At 34.7% G+C, this 23,161-nt stretch overlaps 1 protein-coding gene across 1 annotated transcript in view; it reads left to right on the top strand.

Annotated features, from left to right (window-relative positions):
* LOC149771461 (uncharacterized) overlaps nt 1-18,149 on the top strand; it is a 130,342-nt gene extending 112,193 nt beyond the window's left edge. Inside the window, exons 14-19 of the mRNA XM_089948429.1 lie at nt 1,550-1,729; nt 2,510-2,686; nt 3,418-3,441; nt 9,808-9,890; nt 13,999-15,292; nt 16,958-18,149. Of these exons, the coding sequence (XP_089804555.1) occupies nt 1,550-1,729; nt 2,510-2,686; nt 3,418-3,441; nt 9,808-9,890; nt 13,999-15,292; nt 16,958-17,140 (1,941 nt within the window). The 3' untranslated portion in view covers nt 17,141-18,149. The remainder of the gene's footprint in view (nt 1-1,549; nt 1,730-2,509; nt 2,687-3,417; nt 3,442-9,807; nt 9,891-13,998; nt 15,293-16,957) is intronic.
* The last annotated feature ends 5,012 nt before the right edge of the window (nt 18,150-23,161 follow it).

Here is a 23,161-nt window from a genome sequence, read left to right as displayed (position 1 = left end):
GTTTCACTTTCTTGGTCTTGTCAATTCAATGCCTTCATTTATTCTTCCCCAATATCATATAATGATTTTTTGCCTTTTTTGGTTATAATTTCTAAGTTAATGTGTCATGAGCTACGGATGTGTATTTGAATCATTATATATCCTTTGAACATCTTTAAAAAGTGTGAATTATTAATTGAAGATAAACACCGATTTAGTCTGTTCTGTAACGTCACGCACGCTCCACTGTTTGGATAATCTGAATCTAGCATTGGACATACCAATAAATCATTGCAAATTACTATGCGCATAAATCTGTGAACTTTTTTGCCATTTATATAATTTACGGAGAGGCAAGTAGAATACATTTTCACACAATACTTGCCACAGTCAATATAAAATATGGCTTCACAAAGTGCGATCAATAATCATATTCATGCATTATTTTAGTATCTCAGAAAAGGAATCATCACATATTATGTAGTCACAATCAATAAAAATGCTTTGGCCTGAATGTGGCAAAGTTTGCTTTTCAAAAGCGTTTACGCGACCAAAATGGGTAGAAAATTTTGTTTTCCTTAAACCAATGTTATAGCTATATAGTTGTACCCTTGCTGCTTTTTCTGTGCAAAATCGTTCACACTAGCTTTATTTTTTATTTTTGTACTAAGCTACCTTTTCAACCATACTGCATTCAACTGCGTGTGACGATAGGTTAAATCCTGGTAAGGACAGGAGATGTAAACGGCGTTGAATTTTTTCAGCTACCAAATTCTAATGTGATGTGATGTGATGTGATATGATTTTGATTTTTAACGTAGCTTTGTTAAGTTTTCAGTCATATCGCTACGATGTCTGCAATGTGGCAGTTTATAGTTATGTCTAGCACTGGGGCATCATGCCGCAGACATGTAGCATGTTGTCCCATCCTGTCAGTTTATCCCGTATTCTAAAACGCCTATTATGATATAACTTCTACAAACATCTAATATGTATGTTCGTTATCCTTGTGTGGCCAGTTTCGAAGAGTATACATTATATTCATACATTCAAGCAAAATGGGAATTTTAAACGCTTTAAATTATATTTTAGATACACATGTAGCTCCAGTAATTTGATACGGTTGACGTAATAAGTTACCACAGGTAAAACACTAGTGAAAACCCACCCGAGCATGTGCGTGTGTGATTTGGATTGTTAACGTAGCTTTAACAATTTTTCAGTCATATCGCTACGATGTCTGCAATGTGGCAGTTTATGGTGATGTCTAGAACTGGAACATCATGCCTCAGACATGTAGCATAATGTCCCACCCAGTCACATTATCCTGACACCAGGCCGACCAGTCCTTAGACTAACCTCTTAATGCTGAGCGCCAAGCGAGGCAGCTGTTAGTACCAGTTTTGTAAGTCTTTGATATGACTCGGCCGGGGATCGAACCCACGACCTAGCGCATCCGAGGCGGACGCTCTAACCACTAGGCCACCGGAGCGGTCGCCCGAGCATGTAATAATATGAAGTTTGTAACTTAGTTTATTTCATAAAATGTTTTAAACAATTTCTCTTCTAGGCTCAAACGAATGAAAGCACCATCAAGCACCTGACTGCAACAATTGAAGAAATTAAAGATAAGCATAAAAAAGAACAGGATTCGTGGATGAAAGAGAAAGCAGAACTCATGCGCCGTCTAGCGGAGATTAGAAGAGCTTATAGCCGGGAGCGCCGCAATGTAGAAGATGTGTTGACTGGGGTAAATGAAAATGCAATTCTCTCTATCTCTCTCTCTCTCTCTCTCTCTCAAAATTAATTAGAAGTGCCAGGTTCCGATTTATAAATCTGGTTCTCCAACAAACTAGAAGTAGTATGTTGACTGTATCCGATATTTTTGCACAACAGGGCCGATCTAACACGTTTTTTTTTTTTTTGTTGTTGTTACATTTTATGATGATAGTTTTGTTTTGAAATCAACCAGTAAGACTTAATAGATCTGAATCGCTTTGATTTTCTACAGCCAAAGTTGGACACGAACTATTCAGGGCCAAACTATGTAGACGGAAAATGCGGACGAAACGATCCTTGGGATTTTGATCTACACGATTTCTACATGACGACTCATGCTACAGAAATACTTATCGTTAGAAAATTCATAAATGCTTAATTCGCGCCTCTTTTTGGGGTGTTGTTTATTGTTGTTGTTGTTGTTGTCATTATTGTTGCTGTTTCCTTCCTTTACAAGTGTCAAACTCAAATATGCCTATAATTTCTGAGGTCTATTATTAATGCGCAGTCAGCGCAAAATGACGCATCGGGTATCCCCGCATGTATTTTGAAATTAAAAAAAATAAAAAATATATTAGAAAATCAAGATTACTTAGTCTCAGCGCTGTACAACTAACTAATCTCAATTTAATTAAACTGCATATGAAAGAACGGAAGTCTGCAGCCAAGATGAAAGTAGGCTTGAATTAAAAGCATTGATTAAAGTACAATAGTACTAATTGGAAAAAGTTATCTCATTTTTCACTTTCAGTTGAAAAAGCTGAGAGAATTGGCAGCTATTATTGTCGAAAGCGACACCTCTGATCCATCTGCGCCACATTGCGTGGAGGGAAGGATCGGAGTCACTAACGGTGACGGCGCAGAGTCTGCGTCAGCAGCCGCTACGGATACCGTAGTTCTGGCTGACGTCAAACACAACATCGATCAGGTAACATTGAAATTCTTACATCCACTGGGCCATTTTAGAGTTTTGTCTATGGATTTTGTAAACAATATAATATATATAAAATAAATGAAGGCAATAATTCTACCAAAGTGATAATTCTACTGCCATGATACATGCTAATTCTACCATCATGATTATTCTATCGACATAATTCTAGCTATATCATATTTCTATTGATATGATAATTCTACCGACTTGATAGTTCTGAGTAAATTAAAGTTTGTTTTTTTTCTCTATGAATTTTGTAAATAAAATAATATATAAAGGAAATGAAGGTAATAATTCTACTAACGTGTTACTTCTACAGCCATGATACATGTTAATTCTACCGACATGAGTATTCTATCGACATGAGAATTCTACCCATATGATATTTCTACCGACATGATAATTCTACCCATATGACATTTCTACTGATATGATAATTCTACCGACTTGATAGTTCTGAGTAAATTAAAGATATTATTTTCGATGATTTGTTTTTTTATTTGCATATTCATTGTTTTCACCACGCTATGTTTTTGTGTATTTACATAAGTGCAGGTTTTTATTCAGTTCATATAAATCGGATAGATCGAGCATCATCCTCTCCCTCCTTATTCTTCTGTTTCACCATATTTCTTGTGATTGTGTATCATTTAGGAGTAAGTATTTACATAATCTTGTATGAGGGAAAACGAGTTTTAGAAACAGTCCCTTTATTCTTTTTTCAGGTCATTTTGAAATACATAAAAGAGGTAGGTAGTCCAGTTGGAAAATGAAGATTATGTTTTAGTTTATTGAACAAAAATGTCGATATTAGACATGTTCCCCTACATTACCACCTGACATGGTGTATGGCGAATTACCATAAATTGTTTTGCTTCCTGACCTTTTCGTATATTTGCTTACTTAAACACAAAAACACACATACACACACCCTCATACACATGGAGACACAAATATTGTACATAAGGACACACTCTGTACATAAAGACACAAATATTGTACATAAAGACACAAATATTGTACATAAAGACACACTCTGTACATATAGACACACTCTGAACATAAAGACACACTCTGTACATAAAGGCACACTCTCACACAAACCCTAAGCTGTTATTAGATTGCCTATTGCTTTTTTAAAGTGTGATATGGTTTTCTTTGCAAAGAAAACCCACGAAAACATGTCTTTTAACAAAATAACTTTTAAAAAAAACATTTAGAAAAATTTACAGTAGTGCCCACTTTTTCTTAAATTCATCGATTCTGTTATTCACTTTGGCTACATAATTTTCCAGGGGTTTTATAAGATAACTATACTTGTTATATAATAGGTTCGATTTGGGATACACACTTTGACCTGTATATTCATTATACTTATTCTTATTACATATTTGATCATGAGGTATTCAAACACACCAGTAGAAGAAAAATGAAATCGCCACAGCGGCGATATCATTTTGGAACTACTGTCTTCCATTAAAAATTATATCTGCCTTTATGTATGTTATTCAGACCTTTATTTCCATATTTAGTCCCCTCACTTTCGCTCTCTCTCTCTCTCTCTCTTTCTCTGTCTCTGAGTTCTATTTTCTAGAAAACTACATGAAAACTATTTCCAGCTAAAAATAAAACCATAGTTTTCCTTTTCAATTTCACTTATATATTTGAGAAAAGATAAAAATCCTGTATTTTGTGTTTTTGTTTTTCTTAATAGAACTCCGTTCAAAAAGATGTCCAAGTACATCACCGTTTGTTGTCCACCTTGTGTGTGATTTACAATTATATAATTAACTAAATAAAAAATGTATTGAGGAAAGTATTATTGAATAGTAGATGGTTCATGTTTCCATAATGATAAAGAATAAATATTATAACGTGAAGAAATACTTTTATTGAATTTAAAAATGTTTTTCAATTTAATTTTTTGTTTTAACGAAGCAGTGCAATTATTTTTATTACAAATTTAAATAAATGGTTTTATCTCAAAATTTTCCAAAACATTTCTTCAGGAGCCACTTTTTGCCATAAAGTATCTTCGTATGCTAAAAGACACATTATCCATGAACATTTTATATAACAGGCAAATGACTGTAAAAGAAACTTATTTAATCCCCCTTGTTTAACCCTCTCAATTTCACAGGTCCAAAAGAAATGAAATCTTCAACATCGTTGAATAATTAAGGTCTACCATATTCCCTAATTTCAAGAAGTCTATTCCCAATAATATAAAATTAGACTTTGACCAGTAATATCAATTTATGGACTTATTCTTCAATTGTTTATTTTTTACTTTTTAATTCTAACATTTATTACAGTCTAGACACGTCAACAGGGTAAAATTTGCATGGTCGTTTAAAAGGACAAAGGAGAACCATTTTAATAATAGAAAAACACCCGTAATATACCGCCCTAATTTGAACTCATCTTCATTGTAGAAATGTCTCTAATTCTTTATGTTCATTTTTAGTTCTAGCGCAAGAAATTGAACTTACAGTATAAGTAAAGAATTTCCTTGGAGACGAAATCTCTCTAAAGTACAAGCTGGGATAAATGTCCAAAATTAACGACAGACCTATTTGACTTTATTCAAACTACTCTGACAAACAGATTCTCCAAAGTTAAAGGATTTCAGAGCATTTTCCATAAACTCCCATTCGTCAGAGTAGAAGGATTTTTCAAAGTTTGTCTGTAGGAAAAGAATATAATGTTTTCCTCAAGGTCACAAACCTTGTATTTTCATTAATGAATAACTTTTGCATAAAACCCCTTTGACTTTCAGTAATGATAGAAGGCAGGACTATTGACCTGTTAGCAATATACTCAGGGACAATTATTGTATTGGTCTCCAGTTTGTTAAAAAGTTCACGGTTTTATCTTCTTTTGGATTGTAAGTAATGATTCTTTGAGTCTGAGGTTCTGAAAAATGTTCCATATCGTATCCAGTCTTTAAAGACCTCAAGACAAAACATCTTACATCTTTCCAACAAGAATATGTTAAACTGGACGTTAAGTCCATCGGAACCGGGACTAGTTTGTTTGATCTTTCGTATTTCTAGCTCTGTATTCCTTAACAGTTAATTTAACCTCTAGTATTTTATTTTCTTCTGCAGGTTCTGAAGGCTTTTTGGTAATGGCCAAAAAAGAAATTATGAGTCTGAAAATTGTTTTTATTTTGCTTTTTATTTTGTTTATGTAATTTTTCTTTTCAAGATTAAGAAAAGAATATCTAAATTTCTATCGCACCACCTTGTTTGTGATCTTAATTATATATCTTCCGGCTTTTTCCCTCATATTTTCCAAATATGCTTCTTTTTTGCCATTGCTTTAATAACAGTAGAACCATTATTTTGATTCACTGAAATATTAAAATGTGTAAATTGGTTTAAATTTCCCTGCAATTTTGTTTCTTAGATCGTGAAAACCTAATTGATTCTCATCATATAATCATTTTAATGATTTCCAAATAATTGATCAGTGCAAGTTGTATCCACCGGAAGTGGGTTTTTCATGTCATTTTTGCAATAGTAGTTTTCTACTGGATAAGCTATTCATATTTTTACAAAATTAATAATATATTCATTTTACTTTAATATCATGAAATTGAATTTCCACTACCCTGGGTACATAAGTAATGTAGATATACGCAGCTCGCTGAATGATCCCCGTCGTTGTCAAGTAAATATTCTACTGTCAGGATTGACTGTTCTCCACTGATCTAGTACGTTTAGATGAGTCTTGATGTCGAAGAGTATTCATCATACAAAATATTATAAGAATCAAACTCCATGTCCTGAACAACATTCCTGTCACAACAAATAATAACAGAGAAATTGACAAAATGTTTAATATCCTTTCAAATTCCTTTTAAAAAAAATTATAATACATTATGATAATTATAACTGTATAAGTTCACTGTCCAGGAAGCGGTAGATCTAAAAGAAAGTATATGCCCTATCAATCCCATCAATTTCTGTGAATAATAAATAATAAATTATTTCTAAACAATGATTATTTTATAATTTATACCTAACAAAATACAATTATAACCAATTCTACCTCAAAATATTGTCCAATCAAAACTGGACTATGTGTCGCTTGTAAACATGCAATGGATGCGTTTGTCCGTTTGATCCAGCCGAAACTATCTTTTCTTTATGACTGATACTTTGTAGATCCTATTATTCACTGACAAAACTTAAATCTGGTCATCAATTGTTAAATAAATTATATCTATACTATAAAACTTCCACAAAGTTTATGCAACTATGCATTACACCAGTGGTATCACGAAAAGCACTCGCATGCACCCACAGTTAGGCACACACACACATTGGAATCTCTGGCAACGAAACAGCAGACAAAGTTGCAAAAAACAAACTAGGAGATCAAAACTCTATCAAGCTTAACTATAGCTCTACAGAAGCAATAAGCTTCGCACAAACATATATAGACCAAACATGGCAAGATTTTTGGAACTCCTCCACAAAAGGTAAAAAGCACCATGAAACCCAAAAAAAACGTAGATAGGAACATACAGCTACTTAAGGGTACCTATTTAGAACAGAAAGGCATAAACAGGATAATAACTGGAAAAACTAAACTAGCAAGCAGTTTTGGAAGGTTTATAGGACCCAAACCAGCAACCATTAACTGCTTTAACTGCCACACCACCGAAGATCTACACCACGTATTCAATATATGCCCAAAATATCAATCCGCTAGGAAAATATTTATCAAAAACCAAAAAGAGATTGGATCACCACACACATACTCAGAGTTATTTATGGACTCTAATAAAAATAAACAATCAGCATATAAAAATATAAATCAATTCATAGACTCCGCAGGACTTAGGAACAAAATATAATTACTATCCCCACAAAACCAAAAGACCCAGTAACTAGCTAAATAAATTTAGAAGCCACCACATAAAAAACCATAACATATCATTCAATTTTATAAAAGTATTAATAAATAATTCACTTACGAAGCACCTATAAAAAACTAAGGAAACCTCAAAATCGGATGTCCTAGATGTCCTTAACGAACCGAGTAATAAGCTAGGATTCCTGTCCTAGATGTTCTTAACGAACCGTGTAATCGGCTAGGACTCCGGTCTCTTGCTAAATAAAGTATAAATAACATTCATTCTCTAAAAACATCAATTAATAAATAACTTAAAGAGGTAATATCTAAAAACTTATAAATAACATAACGTAGGAAACATACCCTAAACACCTCGACTAGTAATACCATAATAACCTTGAAAATCTCTCTTCATACATGATATCTACTAAGAACCTCTATAAACAGCATAGAACATCCCCCCTCCTTTTAGAACATTTTGAAGAGAAAAAAAAGAAAAAAAATCTCGAAATAAAACAAACAAAAAAAACAACAAAAGCAAGCAGGACCGTTCCCGAGCTCTCCTTCCCACTAATGACAGCCAACCATTCAACTGTAGGGACCTTTATGGACCCACAGATTGAGGCCAAACTATCAGGGTTCCTTGAATCCATAAAAGCCTGGGGGAGGTGGCACCATCCCCTTCCCCAGGAACAACTAGCAGGCTGCGGTGCAGTCAGAAAAAAGTGGCACATGCACAATTGTGCGAACGCTACTATAATTAAACTCAACAACAACAAAACACACACACACACACACACACACACGTACGTACGTTTATATATATATATATATATATATATATATATATATATATATATATATATATATATATATATATATATAACCGGGGGGGGGGATGAAAATTAAGCCTAATAAGCCAAATAAATTTATTTCGTGAAGGAACCAATGACCTAACCAGGGTTTTTGGTTATGAAAATTAGCAAATAAATTTGACAAACGAATTGTAAGAGATTTTGAATAAATATTTCAGCACCAAACTTTTGTTCTTGAAGTCAAATTACGTGGCATTATATAATAATACAACAGGACAAATAAGAATAATCAAACCTTATAAATTTATATCTACTTCAGCCTATATAATTTAATGTACCGGAACAAATAAAGAAAATTGAAAATTTTGAAGACTTCGCCCACATATTATGTTTGTACAGATATTATGGGGATGTTTAACAATGGTACATATAAACAACAGTAATTATAGACATATTTTAATATGGCGCAGAATAATCAGGCAAACATTTATACTAAATGGCATTAAGAATCTAGCATGGTAGGAACACACTATAAGACCAATACGAAAGTTATATGATCAATATGAAATTCATGTGATCAATATGAAAGTGATATGATCAATATGAAAGTTATGTGACCAAAGTAACAGTTATATGATCAACCTTTCAAAGACGAAATACAATACGATGCATATGTAAAAACAAATTGCTGAAAGTTTATACGTATATTCTTACAAAATACTTGAATTGTTATGCTGTCTTTATTTTACCTTAAGGTGTTTCAAAGATATGGATATGACACACAAAAAAATGTTCGTCCAAACAGCACAACGCTATTCATTAACAGGATTTTAAAAAAAAAAAAAAATAAAAAAAAAAAAAACATTTAAGAGTTGGTATTGACTAAAAAGTTTAGACTCGGGTACATAAGCATAATAAATGGAATTATAATTAAACTGAATATTTACCTCCGTCAGGTTCCAGAATGCAAATGAATCACAGCGAAAGACCGATCGCATGTAGCCACACTTCGGGTTTAAAATCAAATATGTCAAAACAATGCATAGGAACTATTACAAACTATCATATACTTGATTTTGAAAAAAAAAAACATGTTTTCAGCGCAGTTTTGCTTTTTACAAGGTTAGTACTCAGTCTGTTGTCACAATTAGATATTTGTGGATTTCGGACATAATGATAAACAATTGGATCGTTGTACATTATAGTTTCAGAAATGATTTGTCACTAGTTTCGTTAGCGTAAGGTCAACATTTCAAACCTCTATGGTAATTCATGCGTTTCCCTTAAAGTCATATAAGAGTTCATGAGTCGTTCAAGGAACTCAGTATAAACATGAGCTATGAATAACAAGTTAGACCTATGTTCAGAGTTTCTAATGAATCTCGAAATTCTATTTAATTATCCGTAAAGACAGAAATGTTGGTTTTGATTCAGTCCCTGCGTCAGATTCACTTTGCTGCAGAACGCTTGTCAAGACCGGAGGAATACAAAGAAGAGGAAAAGAAAAAACTTAGAAGGTACCCGAATTTTTTTCTTTTTCATTAGATACTCTCATATTTAAATGTCAACATGCGAAAAATTTGAATAATCGAAGGATACTGAGTAAGTGCAGTTTCAAGTTTGCAAGAGATAACACTCTGTTTAAAATACTGCAAATAACTGGGTGTAAATAGGGGAATGCGGCATGTTCCTTTCTTCTTAACTTCATATATGGTTAGTTGTATAAAATATTGGATTAAAATTGCGCTATCATCAGGTATATATTACATCAATGTTATATTATGTTGAAAAATTTAGACGAAGTTGGTAGAGTCACGTGGGCTATGAAGATTAAAGATATGCTCTATCAATATATCTTTGGATATGCCTGATAACACAAGAGTTTGGAGGAATACAGTGTTTATTTCGGAGTTCAAACCAAGGATTAGAGACACCGCATTTCGAAAGTTGGTCAGAGGAAATTACTAATTCCTCAAAATGTTATTACTATAGTCAGTATATATCCGTACTACAATGTGACAAATATCTCTGATGTAATATACCTTTTAATTTAAGAAAACGTTTAGTGCAACTAAGATGTTCAATAACTTTATTATTGAAACAGGGAGATGGGGAAAACAATATATAGAGAATTCATATTTTGTGAACTGTGCTGGAGAAGAGATGTAACTAATAGAGAATGAATTTCATTTTGTTTGCATTTGCCCAGAATATGGTATTTGCCTTGCGTATGGCTAGCAGTGATGTGATTACACTGTATAATTTGTACTTGTACTATAATTTTACTTGTGCTATAATTTGTACTTGTACTATAATTGTACTTGTACTGTAACTGTACTTGTACTATAATTGTACTTGTACTAATTTTTGTACTTGTACTATAATTGTACTTGCACTATAATTTGTACTTGTATTATAATTGTACTTGTACTATAATTGTACTATAATTTGTACTTGTACTATAATTGTGCTATAATTTGTACTTGTACTACAATTGTACTTGTACTATTTTTTGTACTTGTACTATAATTGTACTTGCACTATAATTTGTACTTGTATTATAATTGTACTTGTACTATAATTGTACTATAATTTGTACTTGTACTATAATTGTACTTGTACTATAATTGTACTTGTACTATAATTTGTACTTGTACTATAATTGTACTCGTACTATAATTTGTGCATATACTATAATTTGTACTTGTACTATAATTTGTACTTGTACAGATCCTTATTTAGGAGAGAAGCTCTCTTATCTCCATCGGAATAAAATCATGAGAAAATGTTATTATTCGGAAATGAGTACATGATTAAGTGTAGAAGTAAATAAAGAATTTATATTTCACCTGTATTAAAGATTATATGGCGTTCGAACTATGTATATCATAAATAAAATTTAGTATTATGGGTGGGAGGCCTATATTGCTGAAATAAAGGGTGATTTAATGCAGCCCTACTAGATGAAAACTCGCTTCCCTTGAGCGAATGATTGATGAGGGAGGAAGAAGTTCTGAGAAGAATTTGAAATCTTGATCTGGGAAAGATGCAGGGGTCTGTGGGGGTGGGGGACCAGTACACGTAAAGGTGCTATAAATAGTCCCAACAATTTTTATTGCGCTAAATAAGTTATTCACTAGCAGCTATGAGAGTATACAGACAGCCTGCTCAGAAGAAAGGGAGATAATCGATGTAACTCAATCTGGTTACCAAATGGGATACTTTCCCGTAGATAAGATGTTTGTTTTCCAACTTTGGTGCATAACTTTTTAACCAGACCTAGTGACTGATACCATTGTCTTTTTATAGAGGTTCCAATGTTTTTGGTCTGATAGATTACTGAAAACTCTCTGAATGTTTACGGAAGATAGGTATTGGAGGAAAATATATACTTATCATAGCATTAATATAAAATAATCTTTGTATATGTCTGTGCTGATCAGCAGTATACAATCGTTTTCCTTGAAATAGAAGAAACACAGTTGCATCCTATTGTTGACACATCTTAGCTCCATCCCAGCATATATAGCTGGTTAGAACTTAGAAGTGACACCCTAATCTGTGTTTAAAAGATTTGATTACCAAATTACGATAGAAATGTTGACATGGAATAATTGTTTTTCCTTAATTACATATAATTTTTGCCATATTTTATGCCGATGTTGTTGCTAATTGTGCCGATACTGTGATAAATCTTAAGTTCAATTTAAGGTTGTGGAAGAATTTGGCGATGACAACAGGGATGAAGATTAACCTTGATAAATTTGATATTTGTTATTTTTAAAAACGGAGCTTTTCTGAAACAGTATTACCTTCGAGTTCAGAAAATTGGAACTATAAATGTAAACAAATACGGTTTTTCTTTATTCCCAAACTCATCTGGATATAGGCAAAAAATAATTTGGCAACACAAGCAAGAGAAGAATTAATTACGAGTTACATAAATGAAAGTAAAATTGGAACTTTATGTATTTCTTGATCTTTAAATTATTCGAAACCTCTCGTATTATATGCTACGGGTCAGAATTATGCGAATGTATTTTTTTTTCAAAACAGATTGAAAATGCCCATAACAGATTTTGTACCAATTCTTTTAAATTTTAGCAGAATACCCTTTTCTCCATTTTCTGGAGGTAAATAATGTACCAGATATCATCTTTGTGTTGCATACTTTATGAAACATATTAAGTACTAGATTGAATTAACCAGGATGAATATTCACGGATACCCTACAAAATGTTCCAAAATGTCGGTGATACTTTAGGAAGATGTTCTAGTGAAAGATGTTCTTAAAAGGCATAGGCTGATGATATAGACGTGGCTTTGAATACATTTGATACCAAAAGATGATGGTGAAGGACATCTCTTTATTTTGTTATTAAAGCCATATTTACAAGGCAACTTGTTACAAGAATGGATTTCTGACATATTGGGTTGTAAGAATACACATATTAGAGACATTGTCAGTCTCTGGTAAATGTTGATTATTACCGTAATATTTATATCATATTAAAGCTCAGACAAGAAATCGCGTGTTCTAAACGTAATTTAATCATTGAAAAAGGGAAGATGAGATAAAATACCAGTTCCTGGCATAGCTTGTTTTCATCTCTCTCTCTCTCTCTCTCAAAGGGATCATTTTAATCTTGATAAATTTAATATTTATTATTTTTAAAAACGGAGCTTTTCTGAGACAGTGTTACCTGCGCACACTACAACTTTGCTCACCAGAGTAGATGATTTGTTATAATGCAATGACATTTTACAAGAGGTCTAGAAATATTCTTCAGATATGATCTTAACTACGCCAAGTGTCATCCCTTCCGTATACTAGGCCTGTTACGTGACCATCCTTTACATGACCTTTCCTCCAGAAGTGTAGAAAATAAGAAATATATATCTAGACGTCTGCAGTCAGTTCCACTGCCTGCGTGGCCATTTTCGTAGATATCTATCGCATTTTATGTAATGGCCATACAACCTGCCGTGAAATGTTAGAGTAGTGATTTTTCAAAACGTAAAAGAAAAATACTTTGTTTTGAACGTTATCATGTATATAGATCGGCAGCCTTACGTGTGTTGACCGGACGGTTGAATTTATTTGAAATTATAAAGCAGACTGTAAAAAGTTTTATTGGTTGACAAGAATTATTGATAGTCTTGAATCCCACACTTTATTCCTAATTTAGTTTTCAAGTGTGAGTCTTTATTTTACTGCCACAACCCCCCCCCTCTATTTTTCTTCTTCGTAAATAACAGGTAATTGTCACGGAGGCCATCCAGTTTTCTTTTCCTTGAATCTTCCCTTCAGAAACTCCTAGGTCTATAGCGTCGATTAAGAATTACCAGGACGGAAGATAGATTATTTCCTATGAGAACTCAATAATTTATATGGAGTGTTATTTAGAGACTTATAAAGTTCAAGGTAGGCATTTTAATACCAACCGCATTGGATAGCGTAGCACAATATTTTAATAGGAAATCCAACTACAGATACACTGTTATTAAACTTTGTTCAGTTCTGCTTATCAGCATGTTATTGACTCCTATATTACTTGCACATTCTACCTCTAATTGATACAAGACCCACTTTATTGTATATGCTTTGCCTTTCTGTACATGCAGGAGTCTGTCAAGTTCTGAACTAGAGCTTCTCAAAGACGAGTTTCAGTTGGAAGAACCTGCCGATTCGCGGTCTATATACACGTACCACGAGGTCATTGATGACCTTTCACCATATTCCATGCCGTCTCAGGTAACTGACTGCACAATGAAGAAGGTACAGTATCAACGAAGCGTCATACACGATGGCAGCGAAGTATCTCCAGGCAGTCTCCAATCCAATCACATTGATATGATTGTCAATGAACAGTCCTCTAGCATCACGGATGGAAAAAGCACAAAATTAATGGAGGTCACACGAACTATGCAGCAATTGTTCGCGCATAAATTAAATAAACCACGTACTAGTTGTATCATTCCAGGCTTAAAGTCCAGATCACCATCTCCTAAACCTCAGGAGCATGCACTCCCTGCGAAACCAACAATATCTAAAAGCATTTCAATTGACGTATCTCACTTAAACAGGCTCTCAGCTCCACCATATGGGTCCTCTGATAAACATGTTTCCTCGACGACCTCTGCTTTTGGACATTATAATACAGCATTCATTCCACTTGCCTCTTCAGGTCACCTGAAGGGAGAGTCAGATATCTCAAATTTAGGTACCCCTAAAATAGGAAGTTTAGACAGACTTTCACCTCAAACAGCAAGAAGAAAATTTTTCGAGGAACAGAGTCCTGAAGCAGTCACGTATCTATCACTGCCAGAGAGACACCACAGATCAGCTGCCTTAAAAACGAGACAAAACTTGTCAGACCTTACAGTGGTCAAAGGGAGTGATAGTGATATATCTCCAGCTTTCTTGTCAGAACCATTACCTTGCATTCGCCAAGCAGTGTCTCTGGATGATAATTCATTACATTCAGTTATTGCCACCTCATCACAAGAAAGTCTGTCGGTTCTATCTTCGGAGAGAAAAACTGCTTCTGCAAAAGAAAAACGTAAAGTGTTTCGGAAATCCCAGAGTATGGATAGTTCCCCAGTCAAAAGCACTCTTGCTCGCATTGGGATCAATGTTATGAGCGCAGGAGCTCCTAGTGGCTTCTCCCCATCAGAGGTTTTTGCTGCCTTAAAAAAGAAACTGAAGCCAAACCTTAAAAGATCCCAGAGTGCCAGAGAAACGTCAGTAACCAAAAAGGTTTCGAAGGCTGGATCAGTACCAACAGGTTCATTGGCAAGCAGGGCGGAAATTCAGGAACTCATGGTCCCCGTTGATATACCAGACGATAGAGGCGAGTCCATCCCCAGCCCTAGCTTCGCCGAATCGTCTCGGAGGAACGGTACATCTTCCCATAAGGTAAGTCATTCTAGGTACGGTTCGTCCAGTTCGTCAGTTATTCCTGATAAAAAAGAATATAAGCACTTCGTGCCACGCATATAACGAGTGGATGGATATGAATATCTATGTATTGGTATAGTCATAAAATGTCTAATGAATGGTACGCCCCTGGCTAGAAAAAACACGGAAATTGACTTGATACTTATAGACGTTCGTCAAACAGTACCCTGGTATTAATTTATTATTATTTTGGATTAATTGTAGCGGCTTCTGACTGCCTAGCTTGGAAATGACCCGGCAGCCCTCGTCGGGTACCTGTCATGTTTGGCACGTTTGAGAGAGAGAGAGAGAGAGAGAGAGAGAGAGAGATATCCTTAATGTCTACACCTAACTCAGACAAGTGAAGCCTATAAGAAAACTAAAGAATACGAGTCGGATTTACTGAATATTGGATGTCGCTGCTCATTGATCGCTACATTAAAACATACGTCACCTACCATTTAATATTCGGTTGTTTGTAAAGAAATTTCCGGCTGACTCCCCCGCCCCCCGAAAAAAAAAAAAGCTTAAAATAATGTTCTAATTTGTAAAAATAGAAAATAGAAATAATCTATCCATGATAGTGGCTGGAGAAACAAGATGTCTTGTGGAGAAAAGAAAAATAAATCTCCTGGTTTGAAAGAAAATTTCAGTCTTAATGTGTGCAGTTTTGACTATAATGACAGCCATAGCTCGGAATCAGGGGATTGACAGAGATAAATGATTTTTCTTCACAAGGAACATTTATTGTCCGCGAAATACATGTGTAAAGTCTTACACAGGATGAGCTGTCATGTACTCTATATTCATACTGATCCAGAACATTATAACGACTCAATGACCATGCATGACTGAGCACGAATTCATAAGGAATATGACAGCCAAGCTTGCTGTTCTCCAGACTAAGGACGCCAGAGCGTTTTGTTAAACTAGTCAACGTTATAAATTTCAGTAAAAGTAATAAATTCCCATAAATCTAACCATAAAGTAATAGTTTTCAACATAAAGTAATTTTTTAAAAGTTACTGTCGACCGCGATCGCGGCAACCTTTTGTAATCACTTTGAAAGTTGCTTCAGATGGATTTGGAAGGATCATTAATTATTCTAATAAAACTGCGAAACATGAAACCTTTACAAGACAGCTCTAACCCCGCATGCAAATACTTGTTATTACGTATTAATAAAAACAATCATTATAGTTGAAAAATACTTATAATGATATAAAGGAGCAATTTTAATTACACGATTTAATCTGTTGTTTTTTAAGAAATAATTTCTTCCCACTGAGTGTAATTACTAAATATTGGAAAATTTTGTGCGGAAGATTCTATATTTTGTATCAATGTTGCCTTGTATAAGTAATGTACCAACGATAATATTGTGCTGTGATTGGTTGAAATAAAGACTTGTTTCATTTTATCGCTATTGTCTTAGACTTTAGTGAAGAAGAAATACTTACATGAACCCAGTCTAACTTGAAATCTCAGTCATCAAGACGTTTGACATGCCTCTGGTCATTGAATGGTTTCTTCTTTGTGCATATGCTCATATTCCTAATATTCAAAAGATACAGTCAACCAGTTCCAGAGAAAAACAAGTGATGCAAGCATGCTACTAATTGAAAGTATCTCTTGTTATTCCAGTCGGCATCAACAGCAGTCAGCCCTAGCTCAGTGACCTCTTCGTCTCAATCCAAAGCCCCAAAATTGAAAAAGCGGTCCAAGTCAGTGGAAACATCTGCAGAGTCATCTGGGACCCATCCAATCATAGTGCCTCATTCAACTCCCTCCGGAACAGAATGGCTCTTCAGCGAAACGCGAGTGTAGAGGACATATTTCTTTAAGAAAAGTACATTTGATTATTATAACTCACTTGAGTGCAGTAATTAATATCCAGTCTAAAAACTCTTCAAATTGGATGAACCTTTCCTTCGCTGTGATACTCGTCTTCTTCTTGCAGCATATATTTATTTTATTGTGACCTTGCTGACAAAAGAAATGACGCTAAAGTTGGAAAGTTTGTCGTCAGAGTCTCTAATTTTAATGTCATGTTTGCCCAAAATGGAGAACTATCAATTCAGTTATTCAATGCAATTGTCATTTCATTGCAGTTTATAAAATATACAGGGACTTACATATAAAACCCTTTATTATGCATTTGAACGATAGAGTTTGTGCCTTCAGCAACCTAGAAGTCCGCTAAGTGTTGGGTTTTGTTTACAGACTAAAAAACAGAATTTATCTTGTCGTGTACATGATTCTTTCCCATGATTTTGCTTTCTTTTTACGATATAATGTCCATCAAACAATTTCAGTAGGAAGTAAATTGAACAACTCATTTAGATTTTCGGTGGTAAGCTAATTAATTTACATCTAAATGACCAAACTGTAGCTCAGATATCCGCTCTGACCAGTAAATGATGGTATGAAAGATATATATTAGTTGGCATGATGCGTATGGTTAATTTTAATTTCAAATATATTTTGTCAAGAGGTTTATTCTCCAAATATGTTAAGTCCGTACAACTACCATTTCTCGCATTGTGATAGGATTGTATTTATTGTACATATGCGATGCAGATTTTAAAAGAAGCTGTTTCTTTTTTTACCTCTTTTTGAGAGATGAATTTATTTACCTCCGTTCTTGTTACACCCGCACCGATAATTTTGTTCCTATTATAATTATTAGGACAGGTGTTTCTTGGTATGCTGGTATACGTCCTACATTAATTGACCTAGTTGACATGTTTCACCATTGTACATGTATGTTTGTTTACAAATGTTGATACTAAATGAATAGAAAAGTTTACAAAAAATCGTTACGTTTTCATTCTTTAACGTTTCTTTTTATAAGGTTGATGCATGGGTCATTTAGTTTCATTTTTCATGTTTCACTTGACTGATACTCCTAACGATTTACCAAGTAATGAATAACGCTGAAAAATAATGTGTTTTGTTTTATGCTTGTCAGTCGGTTAGTGAATCTTCCACGAGAAATAAGGTTAATAATTATCAATTTTATTTTTTCACTTCAGAACATTATTTTGATAGACATCGAGAACACTTTTGCCAAAGAATTTAATTCGCTATGTTGTCAATTGCTTGATGCATGATCAGCAGTATGTCACGTTCGAATCCCACAAGGAACATAATATTTTCAACTTTTTCTAAATATATGATTTTTTGCATTGCATAAAGAACGTGAATTATGATGTTACATTTTCTTCTCAAATGTACACAAAATACAACGAATGTAAACAACATGCAACGAATGTACACAAAATACAACACATGTACAGCAGAACAATAGCTATAAACAGCTGTCATGACCTTAAGAAATCTACTATATGTTGTATACTTTACCTAGCGCTCCGGTGGCCTTGTGGTTATAGCCTCTGCCACATATGCGGGAGGTTGTGGGTTCGATCCATGGCCGAGTCATACCAAAGACTTATCAAAAATGGTACTAACAGCTGCCTCGCTTGGCGCTCAGCATTTACAGGTTAGTGTTAGGACTGGTCGGCCTGGTGTCAGGATAATGTGACTGGGTGGGACATCGTGCAACATGTCTGCGGCATGGTGCCGCAGTGCTAGACATCACTATAAACTGCCACACTGCAGACATCGTAGCGATATGACTCAAGAATTGTTAAGGCTATGTTAAAAATCCAAATCACACACAACACGTTTGAGCATAAAACAGAAAGAGAATTTGCTAGATCAGAATGAATAACAGATACATTTCATCTGGCGGGTAAATATATCGACTTATGATAGAACATTTAGAATCATTGGGGTTTAAGTTAAGCCTTAACCTTAACTTTTATAGGTTTCATTTTAACTTGTCCCACAATATGTCCTAAAACTATCACAGAAGCACAGAAAAACACATTTACCTAAATTTATTGTCAGAGTTTTGCATCACTGAGTCTATAAAAGAATCCCCGAATGTGATCGTTCCATGTATCGTTGTATATGACATTTATCTAGACCAGATGTAATCAAGTTCATTATACGCTTGAATATTGCGGAAATATTTTACATACCAAACGGCATCACTTTATATTGATAAGTCCATTTGCAGTTGCAGATGCCAAATTTGTGTTGCTCTTCTCGTGAGTGTAATTTGCCGCAATCATTTCAAAAGGTAAACTTGGTGACGTATTTTGCATTTACAATTTTATCAATGCAGTCATCGTTGCTTGGTATTGGAAATGAATCGGTTCTGCTGACATCTATATGGTCAGTCAACATTTGGAAAGTATTATCTGGTTTCGGCACAAGAATACATTGTGAAGCCTAATTACTTTTATTTGGTTCAATAAAAACAATCTCCAGAAAATTATACATTTCCTTTTGGAGAGGTTTTATTCTGTAAGGATGCTGTTTCACAGGTGTAGATTCTACAAATTGAACATCATGGTAGATTCTTTTGTTCGTGTTGGAATATCTAGAAACATGTGCACACATTTACGTAACAGACAGATTCCAACTTTAAATTCTTCACTGTGTGGGACAGGTGCAACTAAATTAACTGAATTATTAACGTAGCTATCTCTATGATCATACGCCTTTAACATATTTATTTGGCAGAGCTGTTTCTGTTTCCGCCTTTCAGGAGTATTAATGATATAATTAAATTATTTACTTTCATTTCAATCATATAAGGACCATATTATTTGCCTGAAGAGGATGAGGTATGGACAAGAGCCTACATTCTCTATGACCAGGCTGAAAACTCCTTTCTATTGTATTTATGTCATTCTCTGATTTCGGTTTGGACTGAGTAGGGCAAAGATTAATTATTGCTACTTCACAATAGTTTGACTACTCGTATTTGAAATCAGAGACACAGTCAAGAAGATTAATTTCTGAATCTTCGAATGTGATAAATTTTGCTTCTAACAGCTTCAGTATTCAATATTCAACTTAATGATTCTTGAACCGCTTCCTTAAAAGCAAACAACAGCAAATGAACAAGTTCATTCCAGTCTTTTCCGGTATCAACGTAATGTCACAGAATCATATTCTTCAAACTTTGAAATCATTCCAAAGACTTTCAGGGTGAGGCGCAGGCAATTTAAACTGTTGGATGCCTAATTCCTGCATAACTTGCTGGAAAATTCCAGTAACAAAATTTGACCCTTGATCAGATTGGACAGACTTGGGGGGCCAAAATGTGTAAAGCCCCCTCCAAAAAAGCATCTTTATGAAAGCTTTTGCTATGGTAATATTTGTAATATTCCTCAAAGGAATTGCCTTACTTGGTCTAAGGTAAGGTACCTACACAGCCTAACATTTTTCAAGCGTGCCAAGATCTACAGTATATAGAGACATCACTTTTAATTTTCAGTTAAGACATTTCCAGGTCAAGAATTTTCAAGGACTAGGTTAAGAATTTAATGTTGATATGACCTCGGAACAACAATTTGATTGCTCACGGACCACTCGTCAGCAAGGGGTACTACATGTGGTTTCATTTTTCCCAAAAGGACTAAAAATTGTACAAACCTACAAATGTCACATGACTGACTTCAGTTTCACTAATAGCCCTCTGCACAAATAGGAGATCTCAGGATCTTGTTTCTGTTAGACAACTAGTGTAATTGCCACCCTGATTAGAATAAAGAGAAGAAGACGTAAAAAGGGAACCTCTGATCAATACCACTTCAATAATCAATACGAAGAGCAAACGTGACCTCACCAAAAGACTGACCAATGTCAGTTACAGTAACAATTTTCTGATCAGCATCATTCTCAAGAGCTTTCTTTGCCTCAGCTCAGACAATTTGATAAGTAGGGTATAAATCAGGGATTTCAATCTCAGCAGGATCGAGCGTCTGATCCAAACAGGTGGTGTCAGTTACAAGTGGTTTAACTACAACCAGATCTCCAGAGTCATTGCCTGGTAATAAAATAATACCCCCGATAGGTAAAGAAGTCACCGGTCCTGAGACTACGTCTGATGATAAATATACACCATAGACAGTACATTAAAAAAAAAGTTTCGTTCTACTCCCGGAATAAAAATACTATCCCTGGAAGAAAACTTCTCAAATAAAGACAAAGTACCTAACAATCAAAAACTCTGAGAAGCTCCTTGTACCTTAATATTTTAATAGGGATAGGCTTGGCAGAATCACCAGTAAGTGATACAGAAACTTTCGACATGAATGGTTCATTATTCGCTATAGTAAAATCAGACTAGGGTTTGTTTAACCCATCAAATGCATAGCTTTATTACATGGCTGTGACATACGTCTCGTAGATATAAGATCATTTGGAATAGCTCTGTCTTTATTTCGTTATTCTGTTAGGCCTTGTTTCAACCTGTATCCATTATAAAATAACATGCTCTATAATACTGCAATAAGTGCACGTAGGAAGAGGTTAGGATTTCCTGTCAGTCTTATAAGCAGTTTGATTTATAAAGTTGTGCCAGGCTGAGATTTGAAAATAATCTCATGAGACTGAATTGTATTTTTATTAGCGAAAGAAACTGTTTAGATGAAGACGTATTGACAAATGAAACTCTTAGAGTCAAGGAATAATTGTTAGTTGTTCAAGAAGCTTTTTCCAATGTTTCTAATACGAGCTGTCTGAGATTATCGTAATCTTGATCAACCCTCGAAGCTGAACGCCACCTATCAAATAGCGGTTTTCTTCGTCCTTTGTATTTTCGATATGGGTTTGTCCAGTTTCTTTCTTACAATTATTAAACCATTCCGGTATGTGTCGGGTACTAACTCATGACCCTTCATGTTATATCCCTTAACCACATGATCAGCACTCTGTTGTATAGGCATTGAGGTGTTGACGTCAATGCTTTGCCGATAAGTACACTTTGTAATAAGAAAGTCCAATGCTCTTTTTGGCCATTTCAAGTTTTCAAGAGTTTTCACAAAGTGAGGAAAGTATTTGTCTATATCTTTTTCTTTAAAAGAGGATACTATCCTAGTATTATTTATAACATCAAAACCTAAACTTTTGTGTAAAGGGGCTAGAGGTGTTTCCTGCCTGTAAGTTCTAATTCCATTAAGCATTATTGCACTTCCCATTCTTCTCTCTCTCTCTCTCTCTCTCTCTCTCTCTCTCTCTCTCTGCATTTGCTTCTCTTCTCTCTCTTTGTGTTTGTATTTCTTTATCATATAGTTTTCTTTTTGCCGTTGCATGTCCCTCTGATACTCTATTTCTCTGCATTTTCATTTGCCTCTCATTTTCCTCATTGTGAATTTCCAATTCCAACATTTCTTGCTGAAGCTGAAGCTTTGATAATTTAAAATTTAATCTGTTTTTTTTTAAACTGTAATTATTTTAATATTTCCTACCAAAACCAGAGACAGGCTGACTAAACAAACCCAAAGCATCTTCATCCGGAATTTCCAGTCTCGCCAAATATTGAACCAAAATAATTTTAATTCATGCTATTTCTTCCGAAGTAGCTTACTGTCTGGCATGCTCAAGTAACTCGTCCTTTCTCGCAGAATCTAATCCCTTCTGCGAAGGATTTCAAACAAAGTACACTACCTTATATGACATTCTGGCTGCTTGTGGGTTTTGCTAAAGATCTCTTAAAGGTGCGAAGTTAATATGTTTACTAGAGACCGCTCCGGTGGCCTAGTGGTCAGAGCGTCCGCCTCGGATGCTGGAGGTCGTGGGTTCGATCCCTGGCCGAGTCATACCAAAGACTTACAAAAATGGTACTAACAGCTGCCTCGCTTGGCGCTCAGCATTAAGAGGTTAGTGTCAGGACTGGTCGGCCCGGTGTCAGGATAATGTGACTGGGTGGGACATCATGCTACATGTCTGCGACATGATGCCCCAGTGCTAGACATCACTATAAACTGC

The sequence above is a fragment of the Sinohyriopsis cumingii genome, unplaced genomic scaffold (genome assembly GCF_028554795.1).
Source record: "Sinohyriopsis cumingii isolate HCF-2022 unplaced genomic scaffold, ASM2855479v2 utg001837l, whole genome shotgun sequence".
NCBI lineage: Eukaryota > Metazoa > Mollusca > Bivalvia > Unionida > Unionidae > Sinohyriopsis > Sinohyriopsis cumingii.
Note: the sequence above shows the minus strand (reverse complement) of the source record. Positions and strands in the feature narration are given on the sequence as shown.